This window comes from Ogataea parapolymorpha, chromosome VI, assembly GCF_000187245.1.
Source record: "Ogataea parapolymorpha DL-1 chromosome VI, whole genome shotgun sequence".
NCBI classification, from domain to species: Eukaryota; Fungi; Ascomycota; class Pichiomycetes; order Pichiales; family Pichiaceae; genus Ogataea; species Ogataea parapolymorpha.
This window is the reverse complement of record NC_027861.1, coordinates 721,674-735,340: the sequence shown is the minus strand read 5'-3', so window position 1 is coordinate 735,340 and position 13,667 is coordinate 721,674. Positions and strand designations below refer to the sequence as shown.

Sequence of the window (13,667 nt, the reverse complement as noted above, 5' to 3'; positions counted from 1 at the left end):
AGTAAATCATAATGATAAATTAGGCTTTCCATATATAATTCTGCGACACGTGACTTGAGATCACCTGTCTGATCTGCTGGAAATTCAAGTGTATCTCTGATGCGGCACGGTCTAGTACGTCGAACAGCTGTTTCTGCTTGAAGGTACCCAGTCCGTCGCAAAACAAAAGATTGTCAATTTGGTGATTTTTGATGGAATAAACGACGACGAAGTGAGAAACAGAGCCGGACAAGTCTGATGACGTGGGAGACGTCTTGATCTCTCCTTCTGTGCTGATACTACAACATGTAGCCATAAATGATGATTTGAGCGAGATTCCACTGTTGATGAGAGCGACGAAAACGGAGTTTATGATTGCAACTAGCTGTCTTGCTGTGTATTCTTTGGGTTCACCATTTTTCAGAATTTGAACGGCAATCTGTATTGTTTGGCGCGGATATTGGTCCAGGTTTATCACTGTCGGAAGAAGCTGGCCCAATTTGTGTTCTAATAGTGTTTCCCTTGTAGATGGTACGCCAGAGGATGGTCTGATGTTGATGTCCAGATATGCTTTTGTTGGCAGCTCATTTCTGGGTCTTGCAGACTCTATAGGTCCTGTGACGGAACTGATCACTTTTGTGGCCCCAAACTCATACGATGCTGATCCATCCACCTGATCGAGCGGGTCGTTCTCGACTATAATAGACATGGTAAAGCGGTGTTGAGATGTCAAAAAAATTTTAGAAAAATATTCTTTTAGCATAATCCTCATTACCATGTCCGAAGAGTGCTTCCCGCTCGTGAGCGTTTTGCCGTACATGGAGGGAGCTAAAATAGAAGAAATAGATTTTGTTTACCTTCTCAGCACACTAGCGCGCCCGTCCACCATTTCAAATGCATCCAAAACAGATCTCAACCATTTATGTGCCAGGGTGAACAACTATCTAAGCTCTAACAATGTCAGGTATCGCTGGCTAGGCTCGAAATTGGCGATTGTACTCAACACGCATATTGAGATCACAGCTTCTGAGTACACATCCAAGTATTTGGGGGCTTTGATCAAAGCTCTCGAGTCCAAATGTTTCATCAAAGACGAGGCCTCGGCCCCCGTCTATGCAATTGTGACACTAGAAAGCTGCTGTGACGCCCTATCATTTATCATAGGCAATATCAGAGGCAAGCATGCACTGACTCGGGAAGTTCTAACTCCCAAACTGCCCTCAGTCATCGGATCTCTGCTTGAGATCATCAATCTGGTTCCGCAAAAAGCTATTGATCTTCTCTATGATCTGTTGAAAAACAACTCCACCACCTTCCGTCCCTTTGGTTCAAAGTTTGAAAGAGCACTTTTGGGGCTTTTGGGATCCGATGGGTTTAACAAATTTGAGTACCAGCTACAGCATAAAATCTTCAAATCTTTGGCACTCCTTTCATTTAGTCTGACCAAGAATAGCACTAGTGAGCTGTGGAGAACAAAGTTCAACCATTACGTTCAAGAGACAAAATCAGTCATTCAGATATACTCCGAGTTCATGAGCCTCGATGAAGATGAGGACCTGATGCAACAGCTCAACGCTCTTCCTAGCGTGCCAGAAAAATTCGAGCCAAGCTTTCCTCCATTGGACATTGACCTCAACGAGAGTCCTTTACAGATCATGAAAATAGTTTCCAGAGTTGACTTGCTGGTGAACTTACTGGTCGAGTTTCTGCAAGTGCCCACTCCCCAGGTTAAAGCGCCAATCGGCTATTTATTGATGATAGGCCAGATTCTTGTAGGCATCGACCACAGATTCACTCCTATAAAAAGAGATATTCGAGACGTGACGCTGCGCCAAATCATAGCACAGTCTGCGACACTCATGAACCACGTTGGACTGAAGCTTCTAAATGTGTTGCCGGATATATTTGGCGGAGACCTGCTCCCACATTTAAATTCTGTTCTTTCCTCGATTGACACACTGATTCCTGTGAGCAGAGTTAACGGCAGAATTATAGTTGATGAGGCAGGTGTTTTAGATAACCCAGAGCTGATTTTCGCCGGTTTGAAAACCCGCATCAACTTCTTGGAGCTTGTGGAAGGGTTCACAAATATGAGTCTTTTGCACAAATCCATCGACGCAGCATTGATACTCTCGAAACCACGCGTTCCACAGGGGCTGGTTAAGAGCAGCGAACAGAGGCTGAAAAATGTGTCCATGTCGGACCTTCTTTCTGATCAAAAGACCTTCATCACAGAGGCTACTCAGGATCAGAAAAATGTGCTGAGACAATATTTCAAAGTTTTGCTCACCAGATGCGTCGTGAACTACTCGAAGCAGTCTGAGATTCTGCGTGTGATCATCTTAGATGCTGTCAAAGGCGCTGAGATGAAGGAGCTGCTTCATGCTGCATTGCTTTACCCTCATAAAGAGGCCAATGCTAGTGTGCTACCAATGGTGAAGCAGCTGCTAGATGACGATGAACTGGTTAGCGTGTTCTTGAATCCGCGACTTCCAGTGCTTCCTACCAAAAGAGTTGGCGATCAAGCATTAATAGAAGAAAGGGAGCAGGAAAGAGAAGGAGAAGACGAAGACGAAGAGAGACCAGTCAAGAAAATCAAGATCGAAAAAACGGTGACTGTTGAGGCACCGGCAAAGGATAATCTAAAAGAGGATACCATAGAAGAGACTAAGGAATCGTTGGAGACCACTTCGAAAGATGACGTCTCAGACTACGAGAAAATGATCTTCAAGCCTGTTGGATCGCTTGTGGAGAATATGGACGTTGCACAGGCTTCAGTCGAAGATGTGAAGCCGGTTGCAGTCGAACAAGCATCGTCAGCACAATCTCCATCAGGCTCTCCTTCAGCTGATGAATCAGACTTCGAGATTCCGGAAATCGACATCGACGATGACTAATGTAGCTATGGTTCGTATGGCGTTGACGTGGAGAGATGAGTCAAACCACAATTGTGCATAGCTGTTGTTCTCGCATGCCATATACAGATTGAACTCCTCGCATTTTCTCAGATCGACTGAGTTGCTCGAAAAACCCACCTTTTGGCCTGCTACGTGGGACTATATTCAATGTAATATATTAGAGTTTATATATCTCTTCCTAATTTCTACTTTAATTCAGAAGGTACAAAAGCGTCTTGCAACAAATGTTGTAACAAGATAAATTTGCGCCAAACGCTTTCACCCATGCTTTCCCAAAGCCATCCCGAAGAACAGCTTATTCCCGAAGGAGGGAAACCGGGTGTGTTAAAAAACAGCGCCTAGTTTTCATCATTTCTTAGTAAAAACTAGGAAGGATAATTTTCATTCTGGAAAAAAATCCACTAAATACCTGGAGAGGGTTATGCAGCCCGAGATTAAGAAAATAATTTTCAGATAATTTTTCAGATCAGTATGGCACCAGTAAGGAGGAAAAAGGCTACCGAGACGGCCAGTGAGCCCGAGAAACTCACCATAGAGAGAGTAAAGGAACTCCATAATCAGATCAGGGAGTCTCCGAAATATTTCAACAATATTGCAATATTGATAGATGAGTACAAAGCTCTTCTCAAAGAGTTTGGAACTGATACAAACGAAGACCTCAACATATTGACAAGGTTCGTTTCCTTGACCTTACTGAAAGTGTTTGATCATATAATTACCACAAAGCAGCTGAAGCTAACCAGTTTTGAGAACGAACAAAAAGAAACCGTGAGAAAGTGGCTAAAGAGCAAATACGATGATTTTAAGCTCTGTTTGGTTGAGACATGGAAAATTGACATCGACAACGAGGGTGTGTATGCTTTGAAAATGGACAATTTGGATTCGCTCATGAAGTTCGTCAAGATCGAAAGTAAGCACTTCAGCTCCAACAAAGACGAACCATTTTTCTCAAATCGTACTTATAAACTTGTCCTTCAGCATCTGCTAATTACGGGAAACTTGTCTCAAATGCTAGCCCACGATGCAACTATTGACAATTTCTTGATCTTGGAATTTAGAGAGTCCTATTTCAACAAATACTGGGACCTTCGATATTTCTTTTTCAGTGAACTGAGATCAATCTTAGAAACAGAGCTAGACCCAGATACGCAGCAGCTGATAGTATCCAACGTGATTACGGTCATCAAACCACAACCACTATACGATTTGAAGAACCCAGAGCTAACAATGTACGTTGATAACCCACCCAAGACAGTTTCCAACATGCGCCAATTTAGATCTACATTCGAGAAATGCATTCTCAAACTAATCAACTTGAAATTGCTACCAGAACAATACAAGGCATTTTTGTTAATCCTACATAAGCGAATCATTCCATTTTTCAACAATCCTACCAAGTTGATGGACTTTTTGACCGACTCATACAACCTTGGATTCAATGTCAAGGATATCAGTTTATCCATCCTGTCGCTCAATGGTCTATGGGAACTAATGAGGCAATACAACTTGGAATATCCCGACTTCTACACCAAACTGTATGCAATTCTGACTCCCGAACTCCTGCATCTCAGCTACAGGTCACGTTTCTTCCGACTATTGGACATTTTCATGAGTTCAACGCACATTTCGTCGGCTATCGTGGCATCATTTATCAAACGGCTCGGACGACTATGTTTGACCGCTCCGCCATCCGGAATCGTCTGTGTGATCCCGTTTGTGTACAATTTGCTCAAAAGACACCCAACATGTATGCTCTTGATCCACTGCACAGAACGCGAGACAGCGGACCAGTTTGACGACAAAGAGCGGGATCCAGCCAAGACAAACGCACTAGAATCATCTGCATGGGAGCTCGAGGCCGTCATTCATCACTATCACCCCAATGTCGGTTCCCTGGCTAAAATTTTCACACAGCCGTTCAATAAATACAGCTACAATATGGAAGATTTTCTCGATTGGAGTTATTCGAAGCTGGTGGATAACGAGCTTAATAAAAGATTCAAGGGAGAACTGGCGGTGGAATTGGAAAGTTGGGATTCCTTGCTTGGAGAAGAAGGATACCTGAAAGAGTATGTATATTAAACCGATCTGAATTAATTATTCAAGTGAATTTATCTTTTGCGCGCATTAACCAATCCACTGTCCATTCATAGCACCAAAAACTGACCGCAGCGGTAGGAGCCGCTTTAATAAGAGCTGGCGTTAGCCCATGGTATGCTCCTCGAATACCCTCTGTAGCCAGGATATTGCGCATTGTTGCCACAAACCTTCCTTCATGGGCCATGTGCTTCCTTCTTTTAACTAGATCCAAAGGATACACAAAAGTTTTCGAAATCGTACCTGCAACAAGGCCAGCAGCCGGTTCCAGCGGAGTGTTGGCCATATGGTCTTTGTAAAACGAATACACGCCAAACGATACACCCATGGATAAAGAAACGTATCCCATGGACAGCTGTATTCCCCTGAAAAAGGCCCTAATTCCGTCCTTGGCGTACATTTCTTTCGCTTCTGCCAGAAAAGAGGTGAAATAGGGGTTCTCTTTAGCCGCCAAACGAGTACGAAGCACATCGAACGGATAGGACATCACTGTTGAAACACAGCCGGAAAGCGCTCCAATGGTGACAGCATGAACCGATCCCGGAACCTTGAGCTCCAACGTTTTCTCTGTGTCTGACACCAGCTGGTTCAAAGTCGAATACGTAGCAAACTGCGTGGCCCCGTATATCAAATACATGATTTCTGCTGGTAAATTTCCTTTCCAGAACGCTCGTATTCCCTCATTGTGCAGGATTGTTCGCACTGTCTGAATTATTCCTCTATATCTATCCTGACCACCGTTAAGCTGTAATCGAATCTTTATAATATCTATTGGGGCAATCACCATTCTGGCAACTAGCCCAGATACGGCACCACCCATGGCAGATATGTAAGGTGGCACCTCAACTCCCTGCCGCAATTTGCTGTTTGACATTCCATCGAGATAAAATAACAATCAAAAAAATTTCGGATCGGAGTTCGAAAAATATATCAGATAATCTATCGTACATTGATAATTACAGATTTCGAAGACCACATACAAATTTCTAGGCACGCTCGAGCTCTTGCTGTTTGAGTATCGCTTGCTTCGTCTCCTCATCAACAACACCATCGAAAATTTCCAGCGGCACGTCTTCTAAGCCGGTCTTGATGACGCCCTTGTCTTGGATCACTATGTCAAATTTCAGTTTACGACTATCGTGGAGCTTCTGTATGGAACATGTCGTAGGCTGCATGATATCTGGAACATGGTTGACTCCGGTGTATGGATCCCTCATAAACTTTGACTTCAGGATCTCTAGTCTGTCGTTGAGCAACTCAGCATCGAACTTCCGCACACTCAAAGCCTGGTCATATATCCAGGTCATGTGAGGATTACTGGCCTGCACAAATGCGCGCTCAAAACCCGTGATACCTGGAGTAAGCATAGCGACGCGTTTTTGATCATTGTTCTCGTTATAGTAATCAAATGTTATCACGGCTGGAGCACCTCGTTGAGCACCAGATTCAATAGCTTTCTGTTCGTAGTAATCGTCATCCACCTGCTTTCCATTCACAACTATTTTGGCACCGAATTCCTTGAAGATAGATCTAGCAGTCACTAAGAATATGGTTCTTGTCTTGTAAGAGTTAGGAAGCACGCCATTGGCTATCAGATCGAGCTTTTCTGTATCGCCAAGAGTGATCTTGAATAACCGTTTGTGTTTCTGGAATAAAAAGTATGAATCTCTGTATCCCACCAAACGCGCAGCTTCGGTAGCAATCATGTAGTACTTTTGTCCTCTCTGAGGAACCTTAAAAATACGACACTTGTATTGGCGACCTCCCAGTAGTTGGCCCATCTTATTCACTTTTGTTTCTCCCTTTGGGTCTTCTGGAGTTATAACTTCGTCGTCCTTGATTTTGATCGGATTCCCATCCTCATCCGTAAGTATGTTCCGGTATTTGTTATTAGGGTCTCCTTCATCATCCATTTTCCGTCTCTTACCCAAACGAGGACGACCACGTCCTCGAGTCCGCTGAGCTTCAACATAATACACCTCTCCGTCCTCGTCATCGGCCAGTCTTAGCTCTGGGGCGTCTGGTGTTTGTTTCTCTTTCTTCACGGGCTTCTCTTTTGGCTTCTTCTCCGTCTGTGAATTGTGTTCCTTTTCTTCTTCTTCTTTTTCTTCATCCTCCTCATAATCGACGTCGCTTTTGTCCTCAGTCTCCTGAAACACTTCGTCGTCCTCGTAGTCAGACTCGTTCTTTATGGATGCCATCTTGCGCACACTAAACAAAACGATAGTTTTTCGTGATTATTTAGGTGCCGGGTAATCTCCAGAATTCGAGTATAAAGCTTGAATAAAGTAACGAGAATTTTTTTTTCTTACAATTATTTGATTACCTAATCGGATCTGTGCTGGCCTAGAGAGAACAGTGTTGACGACTATGCAAGTTGGAGTCTGATACCAGTCGTTCGGTATTCGATCGATGGAGTTGAGGATTTCCAAGTCCCTTGTTTAGTTTGATCTCTGTTTTCTTGGCTGTGATAGTAGAATCTTCGATATTCTTACTGCTGAGCGCAGATCCTAGATCGACCCCCAAATTATCGCATCAACCATCCTCGTTGGTTACGTGCTTCATGCTTGGGAAATATTCTTCTGGACTGTAGAACTGGAGCTTCAAATTCTCGGCAAATTTGAGGTCAGAGTCACTGAAATCCCCTGGTCGTCCAGCGGCGTCGCCCACGAAAAAGCTGTTGTCTCGGTCTAGCATTTCTTCTGTGAGCTGGTAGTCTTCTAGAAACTGGCTGAACATACCAGTGTTCGGTTTTCGGAAGAGGGTGTATAAGTCCAAGTCGTGTTTGGACTTGTCTTTCCTTGATTTTCTTGTGCTTGCGTAGTAGATGACTGGTTTTTCCAAATGCTTGATGATATCGTCTATTTTCGTGGTCAGGATCTTCAAGCTTTTGGAGTCAGGTGCGTTGACCACCGACGCTTGGTTCGAAAAAATCACTATTGTGTAGTCTTCGGCTTGCAACTTGGTGAATATTCCGGGCACGTCAAACTTGAATTTCCAGTCGAAAGAGCCGCATCCGAACTTGTATCCCGACTTGGTTGTGATTAATGTATCATCGAGATCAAAGGCTGCAACCTTCACTGGTGCTGTCAATTTGGTATCAAGAGCATAGGTCAAGCAGTGCGATCCATGCGATCTCCAGCCCTGTTTGGGCTCACGTTTTAAGCTTGCTGTAGATGAAACCTGGCTCTTCCGGCTGAAAGATTTGCTGACCTTAGACTCGGTGTTAGGTTTCCCGGTCAAAATCGAAGCGATGCTATTTTCCGTCATGGCCTAATATATTTAATTCGCGTTCTATTTTTCTGGCTATATACATTAACGAACTCTGCACAATAATTCGCACTCGAGGTTTCTTTTCAAAGCCTCGATCATGGTCATCACCTCGTTGTCTTTTGTCTTCACAAAAACAATCTCACCTGGTTTTAGCTGCGGAATGTATCTCAGATTCTTTCCCGAGGCCAGCTGCTCCAATTCTGGCACAGACACAAAAACTCTTCTATTAGGTTTGGAGATTAATGTGAATTTGCTCAGCACGGGCTGACCGTTACGGTACTTCAGGCCCAGCCAAAGTCTCCGCGTAGCGATATTGTCGTAGGTAACCTCCACTGGTTTCAGGTCTGGGCCGGCAGTGGAGCCTCTAGTAACAGAATCAATGAAACCTTCCTTGTAAAGCCCTAGTGCCACTTTCAAATGCAACTTTGTATATGGTATTTTTGCCAGCGGCAATCTGGCCATGGAGCAGTTCTGCAGATGCGCCCCGACGTTGGCAAGATTCACAAGTGACATGTTGATTGGATTGACGAAAATTCAAGGTGGAAAAAAATTGACTAGATTAGTTGGTGCAAAGATTAGAAAATTTGTACTTCGAATAGCATGATTTCTTTCAGAGTTCTCAGAACTGCGACCCGTAGAGCGCGCTTCTGCCGCCCGCTGCCGGTCAATACGTACCAGAAGCGTACATACGCTCTGAAAGAAACCAACGATCCCCCAAAATTAGCATATTTTCTGCTGGTCGGTGTGTTTGGTACGCTCGTTTTTGTGTACGTTGCCAACAAAGTCAATGACCAGGATGCGTCCAAATCGCTGGCAAAGCGGAAAACTACTTTTACCGAAGAGGAGTGGGAGCAGCAGATGAATCAAATCAAGCGCAAACAGCTGGCCTTTGACGATTCCAACAACTTCTATTTAGTTCCCTACGGAGCGCACAGAGAACAGAAAGTGAAACAGCTTGTAGAGATCCTTGGCCCTAACACTGCCACGGTGGACTTGAACGAACTCATCAAGCAGCAAATAGATGATCCAAACTCGCAATACGGCGCACTGTTAGGAAAGACTCTGGATACCTACGATCCTCAAAGAAACACATGTTTCTATACCTTTACTTATAAATTGGCTACTGGTGTATTCACCAAACTTGTGAGAACTGAGATGCAACGACTCAAAGCTAAAGATCCCCAAATTAAGAATTTTGTTATATTGAACTATCCGAACTCGATGCCCGAGGCTGTTAAATTTGAGCAGGATGTGGCTATTGTCAAGAACCTTGTTCTTTTGGACGACAAAGAATCAAATGAGAACATTGTGGATTACTTCCGGACCGTGGATAAGGTTGTAGACTTACAGAAGCTAGAAGAATAGTGTAAATAATCTCTGTATATATTTAATTAAAGTACTCTTGTACCTTGCGACAGTACTCGAAGTCGCGACTCTGTGCGTTTGAAAACGCATATACGTTCTTCTTCAATTTCAACGTCTCGCGTCTCGGAGCCACTTGGTCCCTATTTATCGCCCAATATGTGATCAGAGCGATATTTTTGGACTTGGCAAAAGTCAAAACTCTATCAAAGTCATTGAGCGAGAAAACCGTATTGTCGTCGTTGTAACCTATCATTGGGCATACTCCAATCATTCTCCAAGCTTGATCCTCAGTCAGATGCAACCTTGATCGCAATTGGCGGTTCATGTCGTTCAGAATGCGAATGTTTTCCGCTCCCCAGTTAGATCCGGAAGGTAGCTTAGTATAATAATCCATGATCATAGCATTGACAATCTTGATATGGACCTTATTGCTGATCATCGCATCCAAAGCCGAGAGAGCGTCATTGTTCAGTCCACCCTCGAACTCGATAGGAAGCGTGAGCGAAACGTGGAACTGTGTGCCGAAATGGCTTTGGACGAGATTTATTATTCTGGCAATTTTTGCAACCTTACTGTGCCTCTCTAAAACACTGCCTTCAATATCCAGATCGATCCCTTTGAATCCTGCCCTGGCTACCAAGTCAATCAGCCGAGAGGCCTCTTCTTCAACAGACCGACAATCTGAAGGATACTCGCCAGTTGCTCCACCTATTGAGAGGATGACCTGTCCTGGGAACTGACGAACATCCTCTATCCACTGCTCAATTTCTTCATAGCGATCATTGGTCAGAAAAGCAAGTGTCACGCTGTTTAAGCCTATCCGAGAGGCATCTTTTAGGTTGGAGACCCTAAACGCTTTGTTTTCATCCTTGCTCCAGGCATATATATAGGGCGCAAAGATAGTCATAATGAAATAGCGCTCAAACTCCTCAATGCAAAAAAAAGTAGCATAATTTCTCCCGGAAACCAGCACCTACTTTTTGAAGCTGCCAAACCCCATCAATTTCTTGATTTCAAGGTCCTCCTCGTCTACGTCAGGGTCCTGTCGCTCCTGTCGTTTCCGTTTCTTGGCTTTCTTCTTCTGCTTCTCCTTCTCGTACTTCTCTCTCATTTGTTGCACTCCTGTAGCAAAATCAACCTCAGAAGCATTCTCCTGGGTCCTTTCCATCTTTGCCTTCAATTGCTTGAGTCTTTCCTTCACCTGGTCGAGCGTCACTTCGCGCTGAAGCTCTGACTCGTGCGAAAATCCAGAATTCACCAAATGCTCCTTGGAATTGAGGTGTTCCACAAACTTGAGGTCGTCCTTAAATCGTCTATTGCAAACATCGCAAAAGAAACTGGCTTCCTTGGCATTCATAGAACCCACAAACGTGACACTGTTGAACTTCTCAACCTTCTCTAACTGCTCCCTGCGCGACTCAAAAAACTTGCGCACGTTCTTCTTCGCCGAAGGGTCAGCAGTCTGGCTGTTCTGCTGCTGCTTTTGTCGCGCCCGCTCCGCATACTCGGCCTCGTCCCAGGTCCGACGACCATAGGAGTCGGTGGAAGACATAGGAGTATAAAATAATTTTAGCTCAGTGTCAGATTATCATTTTGGTGTATTACATAATCATCTAGTTTAGGCCTCCTCAACGATGTGGCCCTTCTCGGAAACGTAAATACCGTCCAAGAACTTTCTGATATCCTTGTTTCTGACTCTGCAGATCTGCTGAATGTCTGCGCATGTCTGCGAAACGTTCTCCAAAGAGTTACCCTCAACAATCAGCTCGTCCTTCTGGGCAGTGGAGATAGTGGCCTTGCATCCTTCCCAGACCTTGACCTTTCTAAGTCTCTTCTCACCCAAGAAGTTTCTGATCTCGACGTATTCCTGGCCGTCCTCGTTAACAACGTTAACGTTGATAGGGAAGTGCGCGTACACGAATCTCATCTTGTACTTGAATCCGACGGTAACACCCTTGACGAGGTTGGCAATCAAGGACTTGACGGTTCTCAAAGTGGCGACGTGTTTTCTGTCACCATTGTGGACAGTAATCTTAATTTGTTTGTCGGAGATCTTGGTGAAAGTGACGTCGATGTGTCTCAAGTTCTTACTCAACTGACCTCTTGGACCGGTGACAGTAATGATTCTGGACTTGATTTGGACGGAGACTCCCTCTGGGAGCTCCAACAGCTCGGAAGATTGGACGTACTTCATGCTTGTATACCTTTGGGAGTAAAAAGAATTGGTCCGAAGTGAAAAATTTTGAGGCTCCGTGCAAGGGTGTGAAAGTCGAGAAGATTGTATTTTTTTCACAGTCACAAGTCTTTTCCTGATACAGAACATCTAGAGATAGTAAAAGAGCATTTGCATTTCGTTCATTAATAAAGCGAGTTCCTGTGTGCTTATATATCATTCTTCCTTCTTGTCTGTGGCACCGCCTTCAAGAGTTTCCTTAACGTTTTTCAAATCAGACACCCCTTCCTCGTACACCGTCGAAGTAGCATCGAATCGTAGACTCTTACGTTTCTTTGCTGTTCCTGCGGAATCCGGAGCAGTCTCTGCGCTCGTGGTGATATTGCCACTTGCATTGACACTCTGCACGTCAGAAATCGAGGTCGATTTTGGAAGAGTCAGCCCCACAGTTTCGGAAGCCGAATGCGGCAAAGAGGCACTGTCCGTAGAGCTGTCGTCGCCTGGAGAAACCAGCTCTGCTGTGCGAATCCATCTTCTGCGTCGCGTATACTTGCTGAACGAATCTTCGGTGGACGGATTCTTCCATGTGTTGTCGTAATAGATGAACCCCTCGTCCGGCTTAGGATCAGCTGTAGTTTTGTATTTGGAAGACGGCAACTGCAAAGCTCCATCGTTGGTGAGGTCCAGTCTCCAAGTCTTGTCGATCCATCTCCAGTACATGCCCGAGTCGTCGTTTAGTTGTGGAAGCTCAAAGTTGTCTGGTGACTCAGCTTCGTTGAGGAACTCGTCAGTCCACGGAGTTCTTTCGTAGCTGAGCAGATTTGGAGTCCATCCAACTCCTAGCCACCGTCTCTGGTTCTCATATAGGACATATGTAAACCTCACCGGACCGCTGTGTTTACCTCCAGCCTTCCTAGTGACCTCTTTTAGCTTCTTGTTGGTTTTGTTCATGGCCGTCTTGAAAAGCGAGCTTTTTTCGTTGTTTCCGGACTCGAAAATCAAGCCTGTGTTATAGAAACAAAACGCTCTCACTATGGACGAACGCCAAAGCAATTTTCGTGTAACCCTTGACCACGAGGAGTGATATGTTAGGAAAAAAATCACAAGTATGAGCAAAAGCGTCTTCGGTGGAAAGAGGAGGTAGCAGACCAAGATGTAGCCCGGGGAAAGAAAAATGGATGTGAACAGGAGCCTGCGCAGGTCTGCCGAAGTGAGATTTAGGGAACTCACGGGGAAAAGTAGCATGTCCGCACGAACGCTGACGGTCGTTAAACAATGCACCACATCGTCCAACGTAGGACTCTTCTTTTGCTCCTTCTCGACATAAGAACGGAAAATCGAATAAAGGAATATGAGACCAACAATTGATAGATGTCCAAGATAAATCACGAAGTTCTCGAAGTATAAAATAAATAGCGTCGCAGTCGTCACTAAGAGAACGGATATGTAGGAAGTATCATCGGTCCATGTGAGGACCCCCAAGATCTTGTTGAGAGCAATCAAATATGGATAGGCCTTGATCAGGCTCTTGCTAACTGTGGGAGGCGTGGATGACAATAACGGGGAAGACTGGGGGGTGCAGGTGATCTCGGAGCCTGCTGGTAAGCTGGACTTGGCAGTGAAGTTTGCTCTCAAGTTCTCAGTCTCCTTCACTTTGACGCCTGCGGCAGCATTGATTGTATTCAGGCCTGTTGTTGGTTGTACTTCTGAAATGTTGCTGTTAATGCTAGAAGGTGTCAGACCTGCTTTTGAAACAGGGTTTGAGTTCGGATCCGTAGGCATGATCGATGGGAAACACAATTAGTCCCAGCCGGAGATATATTCTGAGGCCCGTAAAATAGGAAACACGATTGGCCACTGCT

The 13,667-nt window shown here is 44.7% G+C and overlaps 12 protein-coding genes across 12 annotated transcripts; 3 read left to right on the top strand and 9 right to left on the bottom strand.

Moving 5' to 3' along the window:
• Nucleotides 1-19: 19 nt before the first annotated feature.
• Nucleotides 20-688, bottom strand: HPODL_01534 (Protein involved in rRNA processing; the record flags this gene model as incomplete). The annotated part of the gene is made up of 1 exon (XM_014078045.1): nt 20-688. The coding sequence occupies one exon, from the start codon at nt 686-688 to the stop codon at nt 20-22; it is 669 nt and encodes a 222-aa protein (XP_013933520.1).
• Nucleotides 689-755: 67 nt separating this feature from the next.
• On the top strand, nt 756-2,876 carry HPODL_01533 (Pre-rRNA-processing protein RIX1; the record flags this gene model as incomplete). The annotated part of the gene is made up of 1 exon (XM_014078044.1): nt 756-2,876. The coding sequence occupies one exon, from the start codon at nt 756-758 to the stop codon at nt 2,874-2,876; it is 2,121 nt and encodes a 706-aa protein (XP_013933519.1).
• A 492-nt stretch (nt 2,877-3,368) lies between these two features.
• HPODL_01532 (Nucleolar protein, forms a complex with Nop14p) lies at nt 3,369-4,979 on the top strand (the record flags this gene model as incomplete). Its single annotated transcript, XM_014078043.1, has 1 exon — nt 3,369-4,979. The coding sequence occupies one exon, from the start codon at nt 3,369-3,371 to the stop codon at nt 4,977-4,979; it is 1,611 nt and encodes a 536-aa protein (XP_013933518.1).
• A 19-nt stretch (nt 4,980-4,998) lies between these two features.
• On the bottom strand, nt 4,999-5,868 carry HPODL_01531 (Mitochondrial membrane transporter; the record flags this gene model as incomplete). Its single annotated transcript, XM_014078042.1, has 1 exon — nt 4,999-5,868. The coding sequence occupies one exon, from the start codon at nt 5,866-5,868 to the stop codon at nt 4,999-5,001; it is 870 nt and encodes a 289-aa protein (XP_013933517.1).
• A 112-nt stretch (nt 5,869-5,980) lies between these two features.
• HPODL_01530 (uncharacterized protein) lies at nt 5,981-7,195 on the bottom strand (the record flags this gene model as incomplete). The annotated part of the gene is made up of 1 exon (XM_014078041.1): nt 5,981-7,195. One exon carries the CDS (start codon nt 7,193-7,195, stop codon nt 5,981-5,983), a length of 1,215 nt encoding a protein of 404 aa, XP_013933516.1.
• Nucleotides 7,196-7,529: 334 nt separating this feature from the next.
• HPODL_01529 (Polynucleotide kinase 3' phosphatase) lies at nt 7,530-8,264 on the bottom strand (the record flags this gene model as incomplete). The annotated part of the gene is made up of 1 exon (XM_014078040.1): nt 7,530-8,264. The coding sequence occupies one exon, from the start codon at nt 8,262-8,264 to the stop codon at nt 7,530-7,532; it is 735 nt and encodes a 244-aa protein (XP_013933515.1).
• Nucleotides 8,265-8,309: 45 nt separating this feature from the next.
• On the bottom strand, nt 8,310-8,780 carry HPODL_01528 (uncharacterized protein; the record flags this gene model as incomplete). The annotated part of the gene is made up of 1 exon (XM_014078039.1): nt 8,310-8,780. One exon carries the CDS (start codon nt 8,778-8,780, stop codon nt 8,310-8,312), a length of 471 nt encoding a protein of 156 aa, XP_013933514.1.
• Nucleotides 8,781-8,867: 87 nt separating this feature from the next.
• Nucleotides 8,868-9,632, top strand: HPODL_01527 (uncharacterized protein; the record flags this gene model as incomplete). Its single annotated transcript, XM_014078038.1, has 1 exon — nt 8,868-9,632. One exon carries the CDS (start codon nt 8,868-8,870, stop codon nt 9,630-9,632), a length of 765 nt encoding a protein of 254 aa, XP_013933513.1.
• A 22-nt stretch (nt 9,633-9,654) lies between these two features.
• On the bottom strand, nt 9,655-10,539 carry HPODL_01526 (putative glycosyl hydrolase; the record flags this gene model as incomplete). The annotated part of the gene is made up of 1 exon (XM_014078037.1): nt 9,655-10,539. The coding sequence occupies one exon, from the start codon at nt 10,537-10,539 to the stop codon at nt 9,655-9,657; it is 885 nt and encodes a 294-aa protein (XP_013933512.1).
• Nucleotides 10,540-10,605: 66 nt separating this feature from the next.
• On the bottom strand, nt 10,606-11,184 carry HPODL_01525 (U4/U6.U5 tri-snRNP component SNU23; the record flags this gene model as incomplete). The annotated part of the gene is made up of 1 exon (XM_014078036.1): nt 10,606-11,184. One exon carries the CDS (start codon nt 11,182-11,184, stop codon nt 10,606-10,608), a length of 579 nt encoding a protein of 192 aa, XP_013933511.1.
• Nucleotides 11,185-11,250: 66 nt separating this feature from the next.
• On the bottom strand, nt 11,251-11,826 carry HPODL_01524 (60S ribosomal protein L9-B; the record flags this gene model as incomplete). The annotated part of the gene is made up of 1 exon (XM_014078035.1): nt 11,251-11,826. The coding sequence occupies one exon, from the start codon at nt 11,824-11,826 to the stop codon at nt 11,251-11,253; it is 576 nt and encodes a 191-aa protein (XP_013933510.1).
• Nucleotides 11,827-12,021: 195 nt separating this feature from the next.
• On the bottom strand, nt 12,022-13,587 carry HPODL_01523 (Peroxisomal membrane protein PEX23; the record flags this gene model as incomplete). The annotated part of the gene is made up of 1 exon (XM_014078034.1): nt 12,022-13,587. One exon carries the CDS (start codon nt 13,585-13,587, stop codon nt 12,022-12,024), a length of 1,566 nt encoding a protein of 521 aa, XP_013933509.1.
• Nucleotides 13,588-13,667: the final 80 nt, after the last annotated feature.